The 21,354-nt window shown below is 40.1% G+C and overlaps 2 protein-coding genes across 8 annotated transcripts in view; one reads left to right on the forward strand and one right to left on the reverse strand.

The window, feature by feature from the left end:
• Positions 1–21,354, reverse strand: part of Scmh1 (Scm polycomb group protein homolog 1) — a 130,794-nt gene that overhangs the window by 107,614 nt on the left and 1,826 nt on the right. The gene's annotated exons all lie outside the window — the stretch shown is intronic.
• On the forward strand, positions 17,761–18,211 carry LOC121447999 (40S ribosomal protein S15a). Its single transcript, XM_041651517.1, has one exon. It carries the CDS (start codon positions 17,785–17,787, stop codon positions 18,175–18,177), a length of 393 nt encoding a protein of 130 aa, XP_041507451.1. The 5' UTR covers positions 17,761–17,784; the 3' UTR covers positions 18,178–18,211.

Below are 21,354 nucleotides of genomic sequence, written 5' to 3' on the forward strand. Positions count from 1 at the left end.
GTTGCCATGAAGGTTCCTGTTAGCACTCTGTGCTCCAGCTGGCCTCTAAAGGTTCATTAACTTTCCTATTACCACTGTGGCAATTTATTAATGTGTTCAATGCAAATAAAATAAATTGAAATGATGTCCCGGTAACCAACATTTCTTATCGCTAGAGCTTTTTTCTCACCAGTAGTGCCACGGATAAGTCTTAATACAAAACAATTTTATATAGTTTAAGAGACTTTCAACATTGATGTTAGTACTAAAAAGAATAAAACAGACACACACACAGTATAGGTCCTCATGAAAACAAACAAAGGAACTAGGCATAGAAGCACATGCCTGTTATCCTAGGACTCAGGAGGTTGAAAGCCCTCTAAACAGACAGCTACTTGGTTCCCACTGCCTTGCACTGAAGAATACAGTACCCCAGGTAACAATCCTATTTCCTTTTTCCAGAGCTGCTACACTCTACAGCAGTCACACAGTATATCATGTTACAGAGAGGCTGATGTCTAAGGGCAAGCTATTGAAAGGCCTGTATACTTTAAAACCTTGCCTTCTTTGCCTTTCAGCTCTAGCAGCCCTAGGGAACTAATAATGATCTTTATACCAAAAATGGAAAGCTGCTCTAATTAAGAGAAAGAATTGGAAGAAATTTAAAGTCCTCAATAGAAAACACCATAAATTAATGGAAGAGGCAGTTAAAAATGTGAGCACTAAAAGTATTTCTGGTGGAATCTTAAAAGGAAATAAAGTATAAGTTTATTGGACACTTTTGAGAAATCTGTTATAATCAAGTGGCAGAAAACTTTGAATTGTGTTCAGCAGCTGGATTTTTCTAGAAAGTAAAAATGACTAACTGGGATGCCTATTTTATATTAGAATTAAAATGTGAAAGGGCCTGGAGTCTTCTTGATGCTTGAAGAAAAATGCAGAAGACAAAGCGAGAGGGCTGGAACTGGCGAAACTCAAGGGATTGCAGCCTGGGCTTTCTAGTCCATGTTCCCAAGAGGTCTCCAACAACATCCTGGTCCCATGCCATGAGACTGGGGTCGGCAGAACTCAATGGATGGCAGCTCAGGCAGTTGGGCATTATTGTGATCCCTTTGCTATGAGGAAGCATGGTCTTGCCCAGGGCCATGACTCCCTACATGGGGTAAGGACACCCACAGGTGAATCTGGGGCATCTGTCCCAGGTTCTGAGAAGAAAACACTGGCCCACTTGGTACTTTGCAGCACCAGGCATATGGGCACTACTATAGTGAGCAACTGTATGGAACAATATATGTGGGAGAAGAGAAACAAAATGGTTCATGTCCTGTGAACAGAGGCATATCTAAAGAGGGAAAAGAGATGAGCAGTGGGCTGAAGTGGGTGGCTTCATTGCCGTCCAGGTGATATCTGAGTGTGGGCTTCTGTCTGGGTTCAGGTTCTGATGCAGTCACAGTCTCTGTTGATGTTTATGGCTCCTGATACCACCAAAGGCAGAGAGGATAGGGCTATAAAAAGGTTGGTCCCACCCCTACTGACTGCAACACTAGAGAGAACTGGTTTTGCTCCTGACTAGTTGAAGCACTCAGAAGAGAGCATCCTACACCCCTCCTGGGCTGCACAATAGAGCCGACCCTGTTCACAGGGGCATAGGCAAACTGGCCCTGGGCATTGAGAATGGCAGATCAGGTCACATCCCTCTCATATGCCATGTGGTGGCATGGGTGAGAGAAAGAGATTCCCTCCTCCCCTCACCCCTTGCCAACTACAACAGGTGAGGCACCTGACTCAACCCCTCATCAGCTGCAGCACTTGAAAGAGCAGGCCCTGCACGGGCCGCACGATAAAGCCAACACTGTTAGCAGAAGTATAGATGAGCCAGCCCTGAAGTTGTGAGCATGGGAGAACTGTCTCCACTACTCATCTGTCTGTGACAGCATAGTCAGGAATAGATCCCCCACATGCACCCTCCCCAAGCCCCTGGGTCCATCAATGCCTGATCGTAAGAGCAGAACAGCTGTCCCTGCCCCTCATCAGCTGCAGTACTCGGGAGAGTGACCCGTACACTGGACAACATAGGAGAGCTGGTCATGAAGATGTGGGTGTGGGAGAACTGACTCTGAGGATGTGAAAGTGGGAGAACCAGGCCCACCCCTTGCTCACAGCTGCATGGGGTGAACTAGTCAGGGCAATGCTGGAGAGCTCACCCTGGTGGCAAAGACAGGTGAGAGCTGGTGGGCTGACCAGCCCCAGAACTAGGGGTATGTGCTGGTCCAACCCAACATCCACCCCATCTGTGATCTGTTGGAGCATGGGAGTCGGGGCAGGGTGAGGGAGGTCAGTCCTGTGGACCCAGGGCTGCATAATCTCCACACAACACAAGCAGCAACAGGATGTACAGGAAGAGTTCCAGTGAAGATCCAGCATCGATGGTACAGCAGAGACCGGGAGCCTAGAACCAGACCAATGACTCTTTCCGATAATACCTGCATGTAAAAATATATGGATAAAGGGGTTAACTGCATGACTCACTGCGTCACAATGCAGCTTCCCTGACAAGACTTCTCCTTTTTCCTCTTAGATGTTATTTTGATTTATTTTGGGGTGAGGCAGGAGATGGGTGGGATTGGAAGGCATGATGTGAAAGACACGAAGAATAAATAAATTAAAAAAAACTGAGGAAACAGTAAGCAAAAAGAAACTTGGAAAATTCTCTGCTAATTCAGGCAGTGTATTCTGAAAACAAGGTAAAAAAAAATAAGGCTGGATAATCATTTGTGAGTGATTCGTTCAAGCATCTCAGCAAAAGCCAGACACAGGAATACACTACACAGGAAAAATACATGGAGCAATCTCTTATCAGCTGGCTTGGGTACTAGTACATGGCATGGGAAGACTGACAAGGTGCTGGGAGTTTCATACCAGTAGAAATGCCTCCAGACTGGAACAAAGGGACAGAAATAGAACTATATATATATATATATATACATATATATATATATATGTATATATATATATATATATATGGCAGTTACAGATACAGAGATATAGGGTAATGACATTCTCTTGGGATGGAAAGATAGGGCTATCATAGCAGCTCAGAAAACACAATTTGACTACAAAGGACTATTTTCATATCTTGGAATTGAATAAAATGTCTCCTGCAACTTGCTCTAGACCACTGATACCTTTATCTCCAGGTCCTGGGGAATTAGTCCAGCACCTTGAGTATGTTCTTTTTTTTTAAATTTATTTATTTATTGAAGATTTCTGCCTCCTCCCCGCCACCACCTCCCATTTCCCTCCCCCTCCCCCGATCAAGTCCCCCTCCCTCGTCAGCCCGAAGAGCAATCAGGGTTCCCTGACCTGTGGGAAGTCCAAGGACCACCCACCTCCATCCAGGTCTAGTAAGGTGAGCATCCAAACTGCCTAGGCTCCCACAAAGCCAGTACGTGCAGTAGTATCAAAAACCCATTGCCATTGTTCTTGAGTTCTCAGTAGTCCTCATTGTCCGCTATGTTCAGCAAGTCTGGTTTTATCCCATGCTTTTTCAGACCCAGGCCAGCTGGCCTTGGTGAGCTCCCAATAGAATATCCCCATTGTCTCAGTGTGCAAGCGTTCTATCACTGTACAATATATCCCAGTCCCCAAACCAGTGGCTCTTTTATTCTTATAAAATTTTCTCCCCTTTTCATGGAACTCTTTCTCTCCTGTGACTGCCCTATCACTGTGTCTTGGAAGCAGGTAACTTGCCTTCTAGTCTTCACACACATCAGTTCTGTCTCAGGACTGGCCATATCCAGGGGCTTCCTCATACCTGATTCAGATAATTAGAAGAGATTTGCAATTTTATTTAGAAAAGATCCTGTCTCAAAAACAAAACCAAAAAAGATGGAGGAGGGTGGCGGACAGACAGTTCCTGAGAATCCTGAGAAACAACACCTGAGGGTATAGTCTGACCTAAACACACACATACAGATTATGCGTAAATGTGCATGCACACACACAATGTGTAGAAAAGAAATTCTACACATGGTTGGGGGCACATAAATAAGCATAACCATTATAGGCTGTACATAAGTAAAGACAAATGACATAACTTTCTTAATCTTCCCAAATGAAAAATTTCATTATGTATAAATGCCACATTTTCCTTATTCATTTCTCTCTTGACAGACATCACTGCCAGTATCTTAAAATGTTTTCTGTACTTTTTCCTCTAAAAGTTTCAAAGCTTTAAGGTTTACATTAAAGTCTTTAATCATTTGAAGTCGAGAAATGGGGATCTAGCTTCATTTATGTGTGGTTAGCTTTTTTTTTTTGAGACAGAGTCTCACTATGTCCCCCTGGTTGACCTAAATTCTCATCACACTAAGTGAAGTAAGCTAGATACAGAAAGACACATATCATATGCTACCATATACAGATTATAGAGTTTTAAGAAGACATGAAAGTAGGAGGACTGCTTGGGCAGAAGGAGGAGGAGGATATAATGGGGAAAGAAATGATCAAAGTATGTAACACACATATGAAAATGGCATAACCAATGCATTATTTCCTACAATAAATGCATACTTGTCAAAGAAAAGTAGATCTAGCATACAAGACAGCTGTCCCAATTCTGTATACACACTGGAAGGAAATGTGATTAATAAACACGGGGATACTTCCATGTCTATGTTCACTGAGGTGCTATTCAAAATAGCAAACACCGAGAATCAACCTAGGTGCCCATCATGAATGAGTAAAGAAAATATGATATCTGTGCTGGCTAGTTTTTGTCAGTTTTACATAACTAGAATCACCTGAGAAAAGGGAACCTCAACTGAGGAATTAGCTCTAACAGATTTGATCTGCAGATTAAGTCTAGAGGATATTTGCTTGATTAATGGTTAATGTGGAGAGCCCAATCCACTACAGATGATGGTACTCTTGGACAGGTGGTCTTGAGTTGTGTAAGAAGGCAAGTTACTTAGTGAGCAGCATTCCTCCATGGTCACTCTGTTTCAGTTCTTATCTTCAAGTTCTGCTCTTGAGCTCCTGACGACCTTGCTTCCTCCAAAGATGGGGAGAGCGCTATAAACTGTAAGTTAAAATAATCCTCTCTTCCCCTAAGTTGCTCTTGATCAGTGTTTTATCATAGCAATAGAGAATCAAACTAGGAAAGCATCTCATTTATCCATCAACCCGTGTGTGTGTGTGTGTGTGTGTGTGTGTGTGTGTGTGTGTAAAGATAGATACTTCAAGCAATGAAAAAGAATGAAATCCTGTCATCGGTAGCAAAATAGATGAAACTAGAAGATATTTATTTAGTGAAGTAAGGCAGGCACAGAGAGACAAGTACCACATGTTCTCTCTCATCTGTGGGAGGGTAAAAAGTAAAGAAAAGGGAAACATGGCAGTCTTGACTATAGAATAGTGATTTCTAGAGGGTGAGAAAGGAGATCAGCTAGGTAAAAAGAGCTGGAAATATCATATTGAACATAAAAATGTGTAAAATCAATGCATGCTAGTGAATAAAATAAAGCCAATTATTTTACATTTACATTTCAAAATAAAAATATTCAAAACTTTCACTGAATTAAAAAGAAACTTGTATTGATTTAACTCTTACCTCAACTCTCATTTCAATCACTTATTTACTTATTCATTCATTCTAGAAATTAAACTCAGAACCTCACATATACTAAGCAAGTATTCTACTATTAGGCTATACAATCCCTGCCTTGTTTTTAAACAAGTAAAATAAAATAAAGGTAGGAAAAATAAAGATACATTTCAAAAATTCAACTAACAACTCTCAAGAAGTTAGTGGAACAACTAAGTATAAAGATCAACATAAAAACAACCCTACTCATTAGCTCAGCAGTAGGCTTTGCCCCTGTAAATCCTTGCTTGGTCATTAATTGAAGCTGCTTTAAATCAGCTGCAAGTGTGATGAAAATCTGAGTTGAGCTGAAGGATTTGGGGAATGGGTTCTTAAACAAGAAAATTTCTAGCTCTATAGACATTTGTTTAGCAATAGTTTTCTACAGCAAGAGGTCTTCTGAGGTCATTATATAATATTTACAGAATATACACTGTAAGATAGAGTTCTACAAATAGTTTTCATTATATAATCAGAAATGATGAAAATAATTTTTAGTAGAATAGAAACTCTTTTGAGATTTCTCAAAAGATAACAATTCTTTGATGTGTTTGTATGTGCTTGGGTGTGTGGTACATGCATGTGCGTGCACATGTGAACTGGGATGTGTGTATGTACACAGGTGAAAGGTAGATGTCAAAAACCTTACTCTGCGGATCTCCACTTTATTTTTTCACACAGGGTCTCTCACTAAACCTGAAGATCACTGTCTGGGCTACTGTCTTCCAGCATGTACAGGCATCAGACACACATGTAAATCACATGTAGGAAAACACCTACACATATAAAAATTAATTTCTTTAAAAGATCTTATTGTAAGCATCACTGATGCTCACTTTGCTGTAAATGAACAAATATATTAAGGGATAGGGCAATGTGACCCTATAATTGAACTCTCCTTGTTTCCCTGTCTGCTGGAAAAGGCTCAAAGAACCAGAATACTCTTAAAGGAACACTAGCTGTTTCCAACACTCCATGGATACTTTGAAGAAGAAAAAAAAAAACCTGTATAAAGAATGCAGCTGATTGCTCTGGCTCCTGAAGGTGCAGACTTAGCCAGGACTATTTCAGTTTGTATCTGTCCTTTTGCTATCCTCATAATCCTCAGTGAACTCCAGATGACCCTGTAACCATTTCCAACAAAGGCAGAAGAGGGAGCATTTTTCTTGGTGGGACTGCTGTGACAGGTGCTGAAAAGACAGTGCTGCAATTGGTATAAAACAAACCTTCATCTATTCAGGTTTGCTATGATTGAAGAAAACACCCATTCTCTGGTTATATGAGCAAAGTTTGGTTACTTGGTAAATTGGCTGGGAGACAATTCTTCTGCCAGTGCAAAAATTAGCTTCTTGGGTCTTTCCTTGTCTACTACTAGTGATGGGAGCTGAGCTAGTAACAGAAAGAAAGAAGCAGCAGAGAAAGTACAGCAGCAGTAACAGCAAGGCAGCAAGCAGCAGAGGCACAGCCCGAACTCTGAGACAAAAGCAGGAGATCAGCTGTCTGTATAGACATAGGACCATAAGACTGGTGACCAAGTGCAGCAGAAGCAGCAATGGCAACAACAGCAGAGGAAAAGCAGTGGGAGTCACCTCCTGAACAGTAGCAACTGGGAAAGGGGTCATAGTAACAAGAGGGAGCTGAAAATTCCAGAGGCCATTTAGGGCAGAAACAAGGAGAATGGCAGAGATAGAAAGAGGACAGTCTTGAGGCCGACAAAGAACAGAAGGTTATAAGGAGCCAGAGAAGAGAAGTTGTGGATACCTTAGTCACCTTTAGAGTTCTAAGCTGACAAGCCCTTAGGAACAAGCCAGAGATATTAAACACCCCAGGCCAGGATCTCTAACACTGATGACTGCTAAGGGATAAGGAATCTCAACTTCTGAAGCCTATGCAGGAGCTGTAGCTAAGGGGCTGGTTTCCTGATGCCTGCAGGAAAGCCATAATACTAGAAGGTACTGTCAGCTGCTTCTCCACCCGCCTACTGCCATGCCCTCTGCTGTCAAATGCCAAGAGATACCAAAGTTGCCAAAAACTAGAACTTGTGCTTTGCTTTGCCTAACCACTATTTCTATCCTAGTAGAGCATAAGGGCCCCAGTCAGTTAATCAGTAGCAAAGTTACCAAGGGAACAAACCATCTAATCCTCCTTTTTATCATTAGGAAACAGTTTGTAAATGAGTTTGAGGTGATGAAGTGGATGCAGACCAAAGGCTGAAAGGGTACAGACATTTTGGAACTTATTAAAACATGAGCACTGACTCTTTTAAAAAGAAACAAATCATACATTTTATCAAATTCAAAATCAACCTTAAGCTGAAGAAATAACTCAATTGGTATAGTACTTGCCATGAAGCAAGTTCTAATCTCTAGAACCCACATTTTTAAAAAAGCTAGACATGGTAATGTGAACATTTTTTTTTTTTTTTTGGTTTTTCGAGACAGGGTTTCTCTGTGGCTTTGGAGCCTGTCCTGGAACTAGCTCTGTAGACCAGGCTGGTCTCGAACTCACAGAGATCCGCCTGCCGAGTGCTGGGGTTAAAGGCGTGCACCACCATCGCCCGGCGGTAATGTGAACTTATAATCATAACACTGGAAGGCAAAGACAGGAGGATCCATTAGGCTTGCCAGCCAGCTGGCCACCCAGCCTAGCCTAATAGGTGCGCTCTGGACCACTGAAAGCTCCTGTTTTGGAAATAAAGTGGACAGTATTCCTGAGGCTTTCCCTCTGGCCTCCACAGGCATGCAGGCCGCCTTGCATGGGCATCACCACACAAACACAAACAATCTTGATTGATTCACTGAATCATTTCATTCTTCTATTTAGATGTTAATCAATTTTCTGTCATTCTAACAGATACCTGAGGCAATCTACTAATGAAGAAAAATATTTATTTTGACTCAGTTTTAGAGAATTCAACCCATATTCAATTGGCCCTGTCATTCTGGGCCTGTGTGTCAGCATAGTGTCAGCGTAAAGCTGTCCACTTCGTGGCAGGAAGCAGGAAAAAATGAAAGATACTGTTTTTTAGGGCATGTCCCCAATAGCCCAGAGACACCCCCCCCCCAGTCGGCCCATATCTTAAAGGTTCCAGTAGCTTCAAAAAGCATCAATCCAGGGACCAAGTCTTTAACAAAGGGGCCTTTTGGGGGGACATTTAAGACCCAAACTATATCATCAGGATTCTAGTATGCCTAGACTGATTGATGAAATAATATGTACTCAATAAACATACATATGATAACACTCACAAATGGACTGATAAAGCCTTAAAATTATAGAACACTGCTGGGGATAGTGTTCATAGCAAATGGAAAAGGCAATGGGGTTAAGTTAGGCTGGCCTGTGTTTGAAACTGTGTGCTACCCATACATTTTAAATTAGGTATTTGGTCTTTTTGTTGTTGTTTTTACATATAAAATAGAACTAATAATACTTACATGCAGTTAGTGAAAATGTTTTCATGTATCTGGAAGATACTCAAAGGTTCTTCTTCTCAGTATAGCACCTTATATGGAAGAGGTGTCATATAACTACATTCTAGAACAAGGCAAGATATATGGACAAACACACACAGAGAAGATCTGGTTGCCACTTTGGTACGCTGCATAAATTTTAAAGCAATTTCCTAAGCCTTTTTTCATAGAACTAGCTCATGCCTGATATTTAGCAGTAAATCAAAACTTGATAATTCATTTGTCAAATTTTGGGTCAAGAGTCAATAGAACCAGATTCTAGTTTTCATGCCCTTGCCAAGCTTATCCCTTTCTTTGGGAATAGTTTTGCCATTGAACAACTGATTTAACAGTTCCAGAAACCTGAGTTTGAAGAGATCTTAGATATCACCATTGCAATGTCCTTGCCTAAATCACAGATCCAGCAAATAAAAAACTAGGATTGAAGAAGGACTTTCTAACTACCAGGTCACACAACAATTTCCAGACTGTTTTTGTTTTAATTAGGTATATGGGGGGGTGCACACCAGTGTGGGTGTCCTCAGAAGTCAGAGGCATTGGATCCCCTGGAGCTGGAGTTATAGGAGGCTGTAATCTACCCAGTAGGTTCTGGAAACTGAATTCAGGTCCTTTGTAAGAGCAATACATACTCTTAATCACTCAATCATCTCTCCAGACCTCAATTTCCAGATTGTTAAACTCTGCTTCTAAGCTCTCTTCCATATTCTCATCTGTGAAGTATTTAAGGCTGAAAAGTTCTTGAGAGTATCTGGAAACCCTGTACTTTGTCTTGAAATACACTAAAAACAACAACAGGATAAGTCCTATTTTTGTTAAAAATCAGAAGGTACCGAGAAAACAAAATTGTCAATATCAATCCTGGTTGATTGAGAAACTAAGATTACAGACTGCAAAGGATAAAAGGTCCTTTCTTCATGTTGACACACCAGGCACTTAAATATAGAGATGTCTTTTGAATAATCTCTAACTCAATCATCTTCTCAATTAAATTGAATTATAGTCACCAATCAAGTGAACTGGTAGGTTGAATAATTAGTATTCTAAAAGATATTAACTCTATTATCTTGGTGTCCTATATTTAAAGCATATGAGTTTTTTTTTAAGTCAATGCTGTCTTTTTAATATTTCTGTTTTGACCTCCTTGGGTTTTTCACACCAATGACTATTCTCTTTTAAGTTACTGTTGTTCCTTTGACATTCAAAACACCATTTCCTACCAATTTTGCTTATAAGCTTATTGACCATATGCACAGACTCTGGTCCCAAGTTGCCAAAGTTCAAATCTCAGTTTTACCATTAGCCAACCTTGTGACCTTGGGCAGATTGTTTTAAGTTCTACAGCTGTCAGTGCTACAAATAAGTGCTGTTATACCTGTTCTTCCTCTTAATCCTTCCTCCATGGCATTTCTTTGGCCCCCACTATTCCATTCAAAGGGGTCCTTACCTCTTCCTATCAGAAAAGCTGTCTTTTCATTATCTCTTTCTCAGAGTCCATATTGCTATTCTCACTATAGAGGCTCCAAAGTCCTCTTCCTCTTCTGCCTTGGCAGATTGCTGTTCTCACCTTTGTGCTCATAGTAATTTGAATGTATTTCAACCAAAGCATTTGTTAGTTAGATTCAAATAGTTTAGGTAATTTAAAGCAGCCTGTATTAGGCTATTTCAAACTTACAAAATTATATATAATTCAGCTTAATTATATCTTTTTATACTCCTGCTATCTTCTTCCTGTGCTACACTCATAAAAAGGGTTGAATACTGTTATTTAAAACACAAATGGTAAGATCAGATTTTTATAGTGTAATGAATAGATACATATATTCACTACACAGTTGAAATACAACTTTATGCTTATTTTCTGAAATTTACTCTATACTCAAACTCTTATGAGGTTTACTTGAGTTCACTCATTTTAATTATCATATGTAATTATATTAGGTAAAGTTTCAATATTTTATTTTTTATTGAAAGATATTTGAACTAGTTTTTTGTTTGTGTGCTTTTGAGACAAGATCTCTCTACATAACCCTGGTTGTCCTGGAGCTTTCTATGTAGACCAGGCTGGTCTTGAACTCACAGAGATCCATCTAACTCAAACTCCCAAGTGCTAGAATTAAAGGCACGTGCCACTATGCCTAACCTTAGTTTTATTTTTGCTATAATCATGTGTGAATTTTTTGTATATTTCCTTTTTCTGCTTTTTTAATTATTTTATTTTTTGAGGTTATACTATAATTACCTTTTGACCTCCAATATGTCCTGCCTGCAATATGTGCTGAGGTAAAGGTGAAGCAAAAATTGTGGGAGAAGCCAATCAATGACTCCTCCAGATTGAGACCCACGCCACAAGAGGAGCCAGGAACCAAAGGCTAGACAGTCCAGAGATGTAGGAGAGAACCAAACACACTGGTGGGGAGCAAGTCAATGAGATGATTCCTAAGAACACTCTGTTATACTTGTAGACAAGAACCTAGCATAATCGTCACCAGAGCGGCTTCATCCAGCAACTGATGGGAGAGGGACCCACATTAGATGGAGCTTGAGGAATGCGGTGGAAAAGGGGGAGAAAGGATTGTAGGAACCAGAGGGATCAAGAAACAAAACAACAACAAAAAAAAAAACACCCCAAAGAATCAACTAACCAGGCTCACAGAGACTGAATCAACAATCAGGGAGCCTGTATGGATCTTCTGCATATATATTATGGCTATATAGATTGGCCTTCTTGTGGTGACTCCTAACAGTGGGAGCAGTGGCTGTCTCTGACTCTTTTGCCTGCCTTTAGGACCCCTTTCCTCCTACTGGGTTGCTTTACCCAGCCTAATTTATAAGGGAAGATGCCTAGTCTTATTGCGATCTGATATGCCATTGATGGAGGAAGGTCTTTGGTTAAAAAAATAAAGAAACTGCTTGGCTGGCCCTCATAGGTTAGAACATAGGTGGGTGGAGTAAACAGAACAGAATGCTGGGAGGAAGAGGAAGTGAGCTCAGACTCGACAGCTCTGCTCTCTGGAGCAGAGATGCCATGCTCCCCTCTCCCGGGCAGACGCATGCGATGAAGCAAGCCGCCAGGTCAGACATGCTGAATACCGGTGCTACACAGTTTATTAGAGATGGGTTGATCGGGATATCAGAATTAGCCAGTAAAGGGCTAGAGCTAACGGGCCAAGCAGTATTTGAATGAATACAGTTTCCATGTAATTATTTCGGGTAAAGCTAGCAGGGTGGTGGGAAGCAAGCCCGCCGCTGCCATTACAACATGCCATGTTTGGTTGAGATCCCTAGGAAGCCTGCTCTTCTCTGAAAGGAAACAAAGGAGAAGTGGTTCTGGGGGAAAGGGGACAAGAGGCTGGAAACTGTAATTAGGATGTAATATATGAGAGAAGAATTTTTAAAAACATGATATAATTACATTATTTCTCCCTTCCCTTTCCTCCCGCCCATATACACCTCCTTACTCCTTTCAAAGTCATGCCCTTTCTTCATTAATTGTTGTTACAAACACGCGCGCGCGCGCGCACACACACACACACACACGTATATTCCTAAATGCATAAATACAACCTGCTTAGTCTATATAATGTTATTCATATATGTGTGTGTGTGTGTGTGTGTGTGTGTGTGTGTGTGTGTGTGTTTTCAGAACTGATCATTTGATATTGAGTAACTAATTGGTGTCCTCTTCCCTGGGGAAAACTATTTCCCCCACTCTCAGCATCCCTTAGTTGTCTGTAGTTCTTTAAGTAGTGTGGAGGCCTTTTGAACTTCCCTACTCCTTCACCCACCATTCCACCCCTCTGGCCATGTTAGCATGTTTCTTGCTATCCTTGTTTAACTCATGTTAGCCTGCCATGCTGGTGAGACTTCAGAGTGAGGCTCCGAGGCTTATTTTACTTTTAACAGGGATTGGCAAACTGTTTTCTGCTGTGGTTGTGAAATTACTAGTCTCACCAACAGTATCCAAGAGTTCTTTTAGCTCTCCATCACCACTAATTTTTGAGATTGCAAGGCTTCATTTTTTGCCAATTTGATGGGTGTAAAATGGCATCTTATAAAAATTTAATTTGTCCAGATGACTAATAAACAATCTATTTTGCATACTGATTTGTCTTGTTTTAATAGACTAAAAGGGGTTTTATTATTTTATTAATATTGACTATTAAGTGTACCACAAATATATACTTTTTCAACTCTATGACTTATCTTTTTTCTTATGCAAATCACAGTTTATTATTCTTAAAATTTCTCTTGTCAACATTTTATTTTATTTTTATTTTTTTCTTTTCTTTTATTTTTTTAGTTGTTGCAAAAAAAAATTTCAGCCTCCTCCCCATTTCCCATTTCCCTCCCCCTCCTCGCACACATCGCTCCCTCCCCCCACTCCTCTATCCCTCTCCCCCTCCCCCCCACTCCATTCCCCCTCCCTCTCGAGAATGAAGAGCAGTCCAGATTCCCTGCCCTGCGGGAGGTCCAAGGTTCTCCCACTTCTATCCAGGACCAGGAAGGTGAGCATCCAAACAGGCTAGGCTCCCACAAAGCCAGTTCCTGTATTAGGATCAAAACCTAGTGCCATTGTCCTTGGCTTCTCATCAGCCTTCATCTTTTAATTTTTAAAATTATAGCATCCATCTTTATCATAGTGTACTGGCTAGTTTTATTTAAATTTGACACAAGCTAGAGTCACCAGAGAAGAGGAAGCCTCAATTGAGAAAAGCCCCCATACAATCCTATTATAAGGCATTTTCTTAATTAGTGATCAAGGAAGAAGGCCCAGTCCATTTTGTAGGTGGTGCTAACCCTGGGCTGGTGGTCCTGGGTTCTATAAGAAATCAGGCTGAGCAAACCATTAGGAGCAAGCCAGTAAGCAGCATTACTCTATGGCCTCTGCATCAACTCCTGCCTCCAGGTTCTTGTCCTGCCCTCACTGCTTTTGATGATGATATGGAACTGTGAGCGAAATAAACCCTTTTCTCCCAAGCTGCTTTTGGTCATGGTGTTTCATCACAGCAAGAGTAGCCCTACCTAAGACAAATTTTAGACACAAATATTTGTTGGATTAATGAACAAATGTAGCCTGGAAAATAAAATTATGTGTCTAAATTAAAATATTCTCTTACTTTGGGATTATTAACCTTTAATTCCTTATAAGCTTTTTAAAAGATTTATTTGTTTATGATGTGCACAGTGATCTGCCTACATGTACACCTGCAGCACAGAAAAGGGCATCAGATCTCATCACAGATGCTTGTGAACACCATGTGGTTGCTGGGAATTGAACTCAGGACCTCTGGAAGAGCAGCCAGTGCTCTTAACCTCTGAGCCATCTCCAGTCCTATGTAAGTTTTTATACTCCTAATTTTTTGGAGGGACAGTATTTTACTAAGAATTGGAAGCCTAAACTTCTAAATTATCTGTTCAAGAATTAATATATTGGCTCTTCTATTTTCTATTACACTTAACAGAACATCATGGTTAAAATAGTCTATTTCTATTGTGTTAGAATGCTTCAGAGGAAATGTTTATGTAGGTGTCATAGTTAGGATTTCTACTGCTGTGCTAAAACACTGCCCAAAAGCAACTTGGGGAGGTCAGGGTTTAATTCATCCTACACTTTCTTATCACTGACCATTATCAAAGAAAGTCAGGGAAGGAACCTGGAGGCAGGAACTGATGGAGAGGCTGTGGAGAGATGCTGCTTGTTGGCTTGCTCTCTATAGCTTGCTTAGCTATTCTCTTATACCACCAAGGACTACCTGCTCAGGGATGGCTCTGCCCATAGTCTGTTGGGCTCTCCCATATCAGTCATCAATCAAGAAAATGCACCACAGGCTTGCTCACCGGTCAATCTGGTGGGAGCATTTTCTCAACTGAGGCTCCCTCTTCCCAAATGATTCTAAGTTGTGTCAAGCTGATATAAACTAGCCAGCACAATAAGCATGGTGTAAATCAACTCTAATAAAACAGTCTAAGAACAAACCTGGGAATGTTGCTATAATAAGTCAAGCAGCAAAACCATTGGAGATAAAATATATGCTTTTATTTTTAAAAGCGACTAATATTTATAATAAACATGGAGGGTAAAATAATACAACAGACTTTATAGGATCAAAAATTAAGAAAATGAATTTATAGTGACTTTCAGGAGAACCACCATGAGGTTCAATAATACACACCAAGTTTTTAGAAAGAGGTCAAAAGAGGCAATGAGTCACTCTAGACAAAGTGTAGAGTGCAGTAAGGCCTGGTTTTGAGGAGGCATTCTGACACTTCCTAGCTGTTCAAAATTGGGTACATCATTTCCTCCATCTGCACTCTGTTCCTTATCAGAAAATGCTGACAACGTCTAGCATCCCACTGACAGAATTAATACACACTTTAAATTTAAAAACATGTACACAACATCTACCAATATTTTACAGTTATAATCATCTGTCCTTCCCCACCTTCTTCCTTCCTACTGTGACTGACCCACAGAACCTCTGATACTCCTAGGCAGAATTGGATACTAACTGCTCTGAGGCAGATACTAATTTGCTAGTGCTGTTGTAACAAATGGCAAAAACAAGGTGGCTTACTGACTGAGGGAGAGATATGGCTAACAGGTTTTGTGATGCCAATATGGGTAGCTAAACACAGGCTAACACTCAGAAGAAATATCAAACTGCAGAAGGGTTTGAGTTCTGAGTATGCAGGCGTACTTGGAAACCAAATGAGCAGCTGCTTGTTAGGAGAATGTGGTGCAGGGCAGGCAAGGGAAGAAAAGTTCTCACCAAACACTGCATGCAATGATGTAGTCAGCAAGGGACCCAAACACTGAAGGGCACTGAAACCCAAGGAGAAAAGAAGATGTTTTAAGGAAGAGGAGATATCACGAAAGTAAAAGTAAGGCCGGAACCTGCTGCTTTTAATACCTTTGCCCACTTCAGCACAAAGGAGGAAACTGATGACCTTGACTGGAGCAGTTCCAGGGCCTTTGCCACTTTACTGTGGTGACTGGGACAAATTCCTAATCCTTTAAATGTGTCTTTTATTTTTGAAGTAAGAAGACCAATATGTCATTTATGTAAGCAGCAATAATTAATATATACACAAATGTAACATGACAGTCCTACAGTGTTTCAGACACTGTACAGAGCTTCTTCATATAGGTTATAAAAAAAAAAAAACCTTAAAACTAACAGAAATCTTAAGATGCTATAGCACCTAATAAGTACTCTATTATCCTCATTTTCAGATAAGGAAACTGAACCTTATTAAGTTAAGCTACAGTGAAACATAAAGGTGGAAGGCCTGCAAGATGGCTCAGCATGTAAAGGTACTTGCTGCCAAGATTGATGAGATGAGTTCAAATCCCAGGACCTCTGACCTTCACGGGTGCACTAACACACACACACACACACACACACACACACACACACACACACACACGGGGGGGGGGGGGGAGGAGAGAAGAGGGAAAGAGACCTGAAATAAAATATAAATAAGGGGTAAAAGTGAGAAAGTTTATATTCCCAGTGTATATAACTTAAGTTTATAAAGCATAAGCATTTTACAAGATTTATTTCACTGATAAGATGTGTGTGTGAAGTCAGATGAGAAAAAGAGGTTAACAACTAGAAAAGACAGGCCTCAGAGATTTAGTTTAGCAAACAGGAGATGCAGGAAAACACATATATAGTTAAAAGCAACTTTGTTAGAAGGATATGAGACAAATACCCCTTCTAAGCAGTTGGTCACAGGTTGAGACTAAGAAGAGGCATTACCGAGGTCAGAAGCCTGAAAAGAGTATTTTTACACACAACATCACAGAATATAGGACAAACAAATATGTACATAGCAAAAGCCCAATGGCAGCAATCAATTTAACAGTGTGGTTTGTCTCATGCTCAGCAAAACTGATAGAATGAGAGAGGTTAGTTTGAGTCAACAAGGTTATGACTTCAGCCAGACAGGGTCAGAAAAATGGGGCATGGTACTAGAGGGTAATGGCAAGAGAGTGAATAAAAAAGGCACATGAAGGAACACTGAACTGGAAAGGGAAGGGAATGAAAAGATCAAGGGCCATATCTAGTGAGAATAACCAAAGGCCAGGTAGGGAGAAATTCTGCAGAAAACTGTCCACCTTCATTTATCATTTCAGAGGTGGGCCAGCTCTAGGTGAAATGAATTAGGTATAGAGATGATCTCCTGAGTAGAAGAAAACAGTTTTAGAGGGAAAAAATCATCCATATAAACACTGAAGTCACTCAGAATGAGGAGAGTAACAGAGATTGTAGGAGACAGTGTGCTCCAGATCCTAAACGATAAAGAAGATCTAACAAGGGCAATATAATACCTATTCTAGAAAGCCATGGGCATTTTAACAAGAGAGAAAAGACATGATCTGGAAACAGTGGAGGAAGAAAAATTAAGTATCTGTGACTCTTCCACTGCGATGTTTGTAGGAGAAAGCACTGTATTTAAAAGGGTTACAGAACAATTAATACCCCCGCCAGGATTCCAGGAGGCATACACCACCACCAGCAAAATGGTTAACAATACAAGAAACAGTAGTTAAGGAGAACAAGAAGAAAATACGGCTTAGGAGAGAAAGGAAGTCAGGCCAGACAAGAATAAAAATACCAAAGATGACAAGTGATTGAAAAAGCTGGGACACCTCTCTTTCGGCCATCTTCCCGTGCCGCCACCATGGTGCGCATGAACGTCCTGGCCGATGCTCTCAAGAGCATCAACAATGCAGAGAAGAGAGGCAAACGCCAGGTCCTCATCAGGCCCTGCTCCAAAGTCATCGTTCGGTTCCTAACCGTGATGATGAAGCATGGTTATATCGGTGAATTTGAAATCATTGACGACCACAGAGCTGGGAAGATCGTCGTGAACCTCACCGGCAGGTTGAACAAGTGTGGAGTAATAAGCCCTAGATTTGATGTGCAACTCAAAGACCTAGAAAAATGGCAGAACAATCTGCTCCCATCCCGTCAGTTTGGCTTCATTGTACTGACCACCTCAGCTGGCATCATGGACCATGAAGAGGCAAGACGAAAGCACACAGGAGGGAAAATCCTGGGATTCTTTTTCTAGAGATGTAAAACATAAATAAAGAGCCTTTATGGACTGTGAAAAAAAAAAAAAAAAAAAAAAAAAAAAAAAAAAAAAAAAAAAAAAAGCTGGGACACCAAGAGTTGCTGGATTTATCCAACCATGAAGTTATCAGAACAATTAACTCTAGAAAGTCCTTGATAGCTCGAGTTAGCACTAAAGCTTTGACCAAGGTATCAACCATAGATGAGGAAAGAGAAACCCGGCACTTGAGTGCGTTGTGACCAATGACTACCTGCTCTACACGAACTCATAGTTCAACCTTAGCATATACCTCCCCTCACTTTATAAAGAGGCTGAGTATCTGAGAATCAAAGTAACCTGTATCTATGCAGTTAATATTTAGCAACACTGAGAGCTCTGAGCTTTAATTCTAAATCAGTACAGTGGGAAAGAGAATCTTTCATCAAAAAAAATCTAGAGTTTGACTGAGCCTATCTATCAAACAAGGTCATTACAAGAACTAACTACAGCTTCAAAACAAACCACAATAGTTACTTTGCTAACCTAAAATCTGCCTACATGGCAACTTACTTTCAGATGTGGAATTTATTTACTTCAGAAAAAAATCTGAACTTCTGAATTAATATCTATAAATGAACACATAGTAAACTGAGGTAGGTAGAGAGGATGAACAACCCATTGCTCACTAATATGTCTAGAAGCAATTCCAAACTCGATAGTCTCAAGACTTTCACAGACCAAATCCATCACTTTAATCTCATTATTGACTTAAATACCATATTCAAATTTATGTCAAAGCTAATAATTTTAAACAAAATACTTTATACTTGAAATACTGGTAGCTAGACATAATTATTATTTAATCTACTGAAATTTGATCTCAAGGATCCAAAGAAAATTATTTTGAATGTGAAGACTAAACTTGTTTTCAAATATTGAAAAATGATCGTTCTCTCCTCTGAACTGCTATACTACTCTACTTTTACCTCCCTAAGGTAAATGAATACTTACTGTATTCTGTCTAGTAATTTTGGTTAAGTGTGGAGGGAAAAGCTTTATTTCTGTAAGCAGAGTATAAGCCCATTAAAAGTAGGGATAAGAAAATTAGCATTTACTTCACATCTATGAAGAGTCAATTTCTTTTCTAGTGACTGTTTTTCATGCAAACGTTGTGAAACTATGAAATAGTATTTATTTATTTATTCTATAGCTTAGGGTATGTTACAGCCATAAGGCTAGAAACAGAGCCTAAATTTGAATCCTGGTCTTTCTAAAGCCAAAGTCTAGGCGTTTTCTACTAAACTCCCCCCAAACCATAGATTAATTTCACTGCTTTATCTAATTGTTTCTTACTCACCCAACCAATCATCTGAGAAAAACCCTCTCTCACTATATATGGGCAGAAAGGATTCAATATAGGGCATCTGCCCTTATTTTCAAGACTTAAAACAAACTCTTCAGTGCAAATAACAATTGATGTGAGTCCTGAATGAAAATGAAGAGATCAGAACCCTACCTGTAAGAAGGAAAAAGTAAAAAACCATCACCCACTCCTGTGTTTAAAAACTCCTCCTTTGAGATTTGTACCATCTGGCCATACCACTTTCTGCCTCACGGCTTCACATGTCATCTACTACCTCAATTAAATCTTTATCCTTATTGCACCTGGGTCACAGTTTTCCTCTCTTCCTCATCCCATCATCCTAAATCACTTTGCTATACACACACACACACACACACACACACACACACACACAATGCATTCGATATATACTAGCCTCACAGCTCGTCACACTCCACTTCCCTTTACTTCTGTTGTATTTTAGTTACACCCCTCCTGTATATGTGTGCACGCACGCGCGCGCGCGCACACACACGCACGCCTACCTTGCTGTCATCTAGAACAGCTCCATACTCCATATCAGACAACTCTTTTATTATTAATAATAAAGCAATATTTCACTTTTCAACTTCAAACTCTTTTCCCTGTATTTGTTCCCTGTTCTACCTCAAGAAATTGCTAGATCTAAAAATAAGTAAATAAACTTAAATTTAAAAATTCTCATCTTCAAATGTTTCCTCTTTCAGTTAATCATTGCCTCATAGATGTAAGATCTCATAGGTTTTCTCAAATTTCTTTCTTTTCATCTCTATTTTTAATGTTACTTCAACTATGTCTAGATTTTTCTGTATGTCTTTCAATGATTAAAAACATCACCCACTAAATTAATTTCACAATGTTTATGTATATAAGGTTCACAACATGGCTTCTGCCTGGCTGACGCCTCATAATTTACTGTTTTATCTTTACTCTTATTGGCACTCATAAAATCCTGTGACTTTTGTGCTGATTGCTCCTTTTCTCACACTTTTCCTTTACTTATGCATATTCTACTCCTCTTGGCCCCCTTATCACAGAGCCCGGACCCACCCCTCCACAAAACATTTCCTCAAAGCCTGGATAGCTTGAGAGCCCTCACTATCAGGTAACCAGAGCATTCTACGCATAGTTCTTAACTTTTATTGAGATAACCTAAGTAAGCAATGATTAGAAATGTCTCCTATCTCTGTGTAGTCAGTTCAGCTCCTCACTTAACACCCTGCCTGACACAGGGTTGTATATAAGTATAAAAGTTAGAATACAGCAAGTTTAAATTTCATTGTAACAGTCAAGCCAGTGTTTTGTTTTTTGAATTCTTACACTGGAGGGTTCAGAGACTTCTGTATCTATGTAGTTCTGAAGAGAATGGTGCCACACAAACTTTTTTTTTACTAATTTACACAAAAGTGAAACAGCATTTGTACAAACATTCCTGAAATTAACCTTGGCATTTGCATGGGGCTGGAAAGCCAGCTCAGTGATTAAGATCATGTAGCTCTCTTCCAAAGAACCCAAGCTCAGCTCCTGGCATCCACCTGTCAGTCATCTGCAACTCTGTAACTCCAGCTGTAGGGCACTCTGATCCCTCTGGCCTTTGTGGGCAGCTGCACTCGTGTGCATGCGTGTGCGCGCACACACACACACCTAAAAAAAATCTATTTAAAATTTTTGACATCTCTGCTACAAACTTGAAAGCCACTAACCAAGTCAAGAAACGAAGATGTAAGAGCAATGATAAAGGCAGTTCTGACTGCTGAGTGCTTGCTTGCCATAGTTATAAAAACAGTGAAACTTTGCTTAGAGCAAGAACAAGG

The sequence above is a fragment of the Microtus oregoni genome, unplaced genomic scaffold, assembly GCF_018167655.1.
Source record: "Microtus oregoni isolate MIOR12 unplaced genomic scaffold, Mior012 000005F_ref0000423, whole genome shotgun sequence".
Classification (NCBI taxonomy): domain Eukaryota; kingdom Metazoa; phylum Chordata; class Mammalia; order Rodentia; family Cricetidae; genus Microtus; species Microtus oregoni.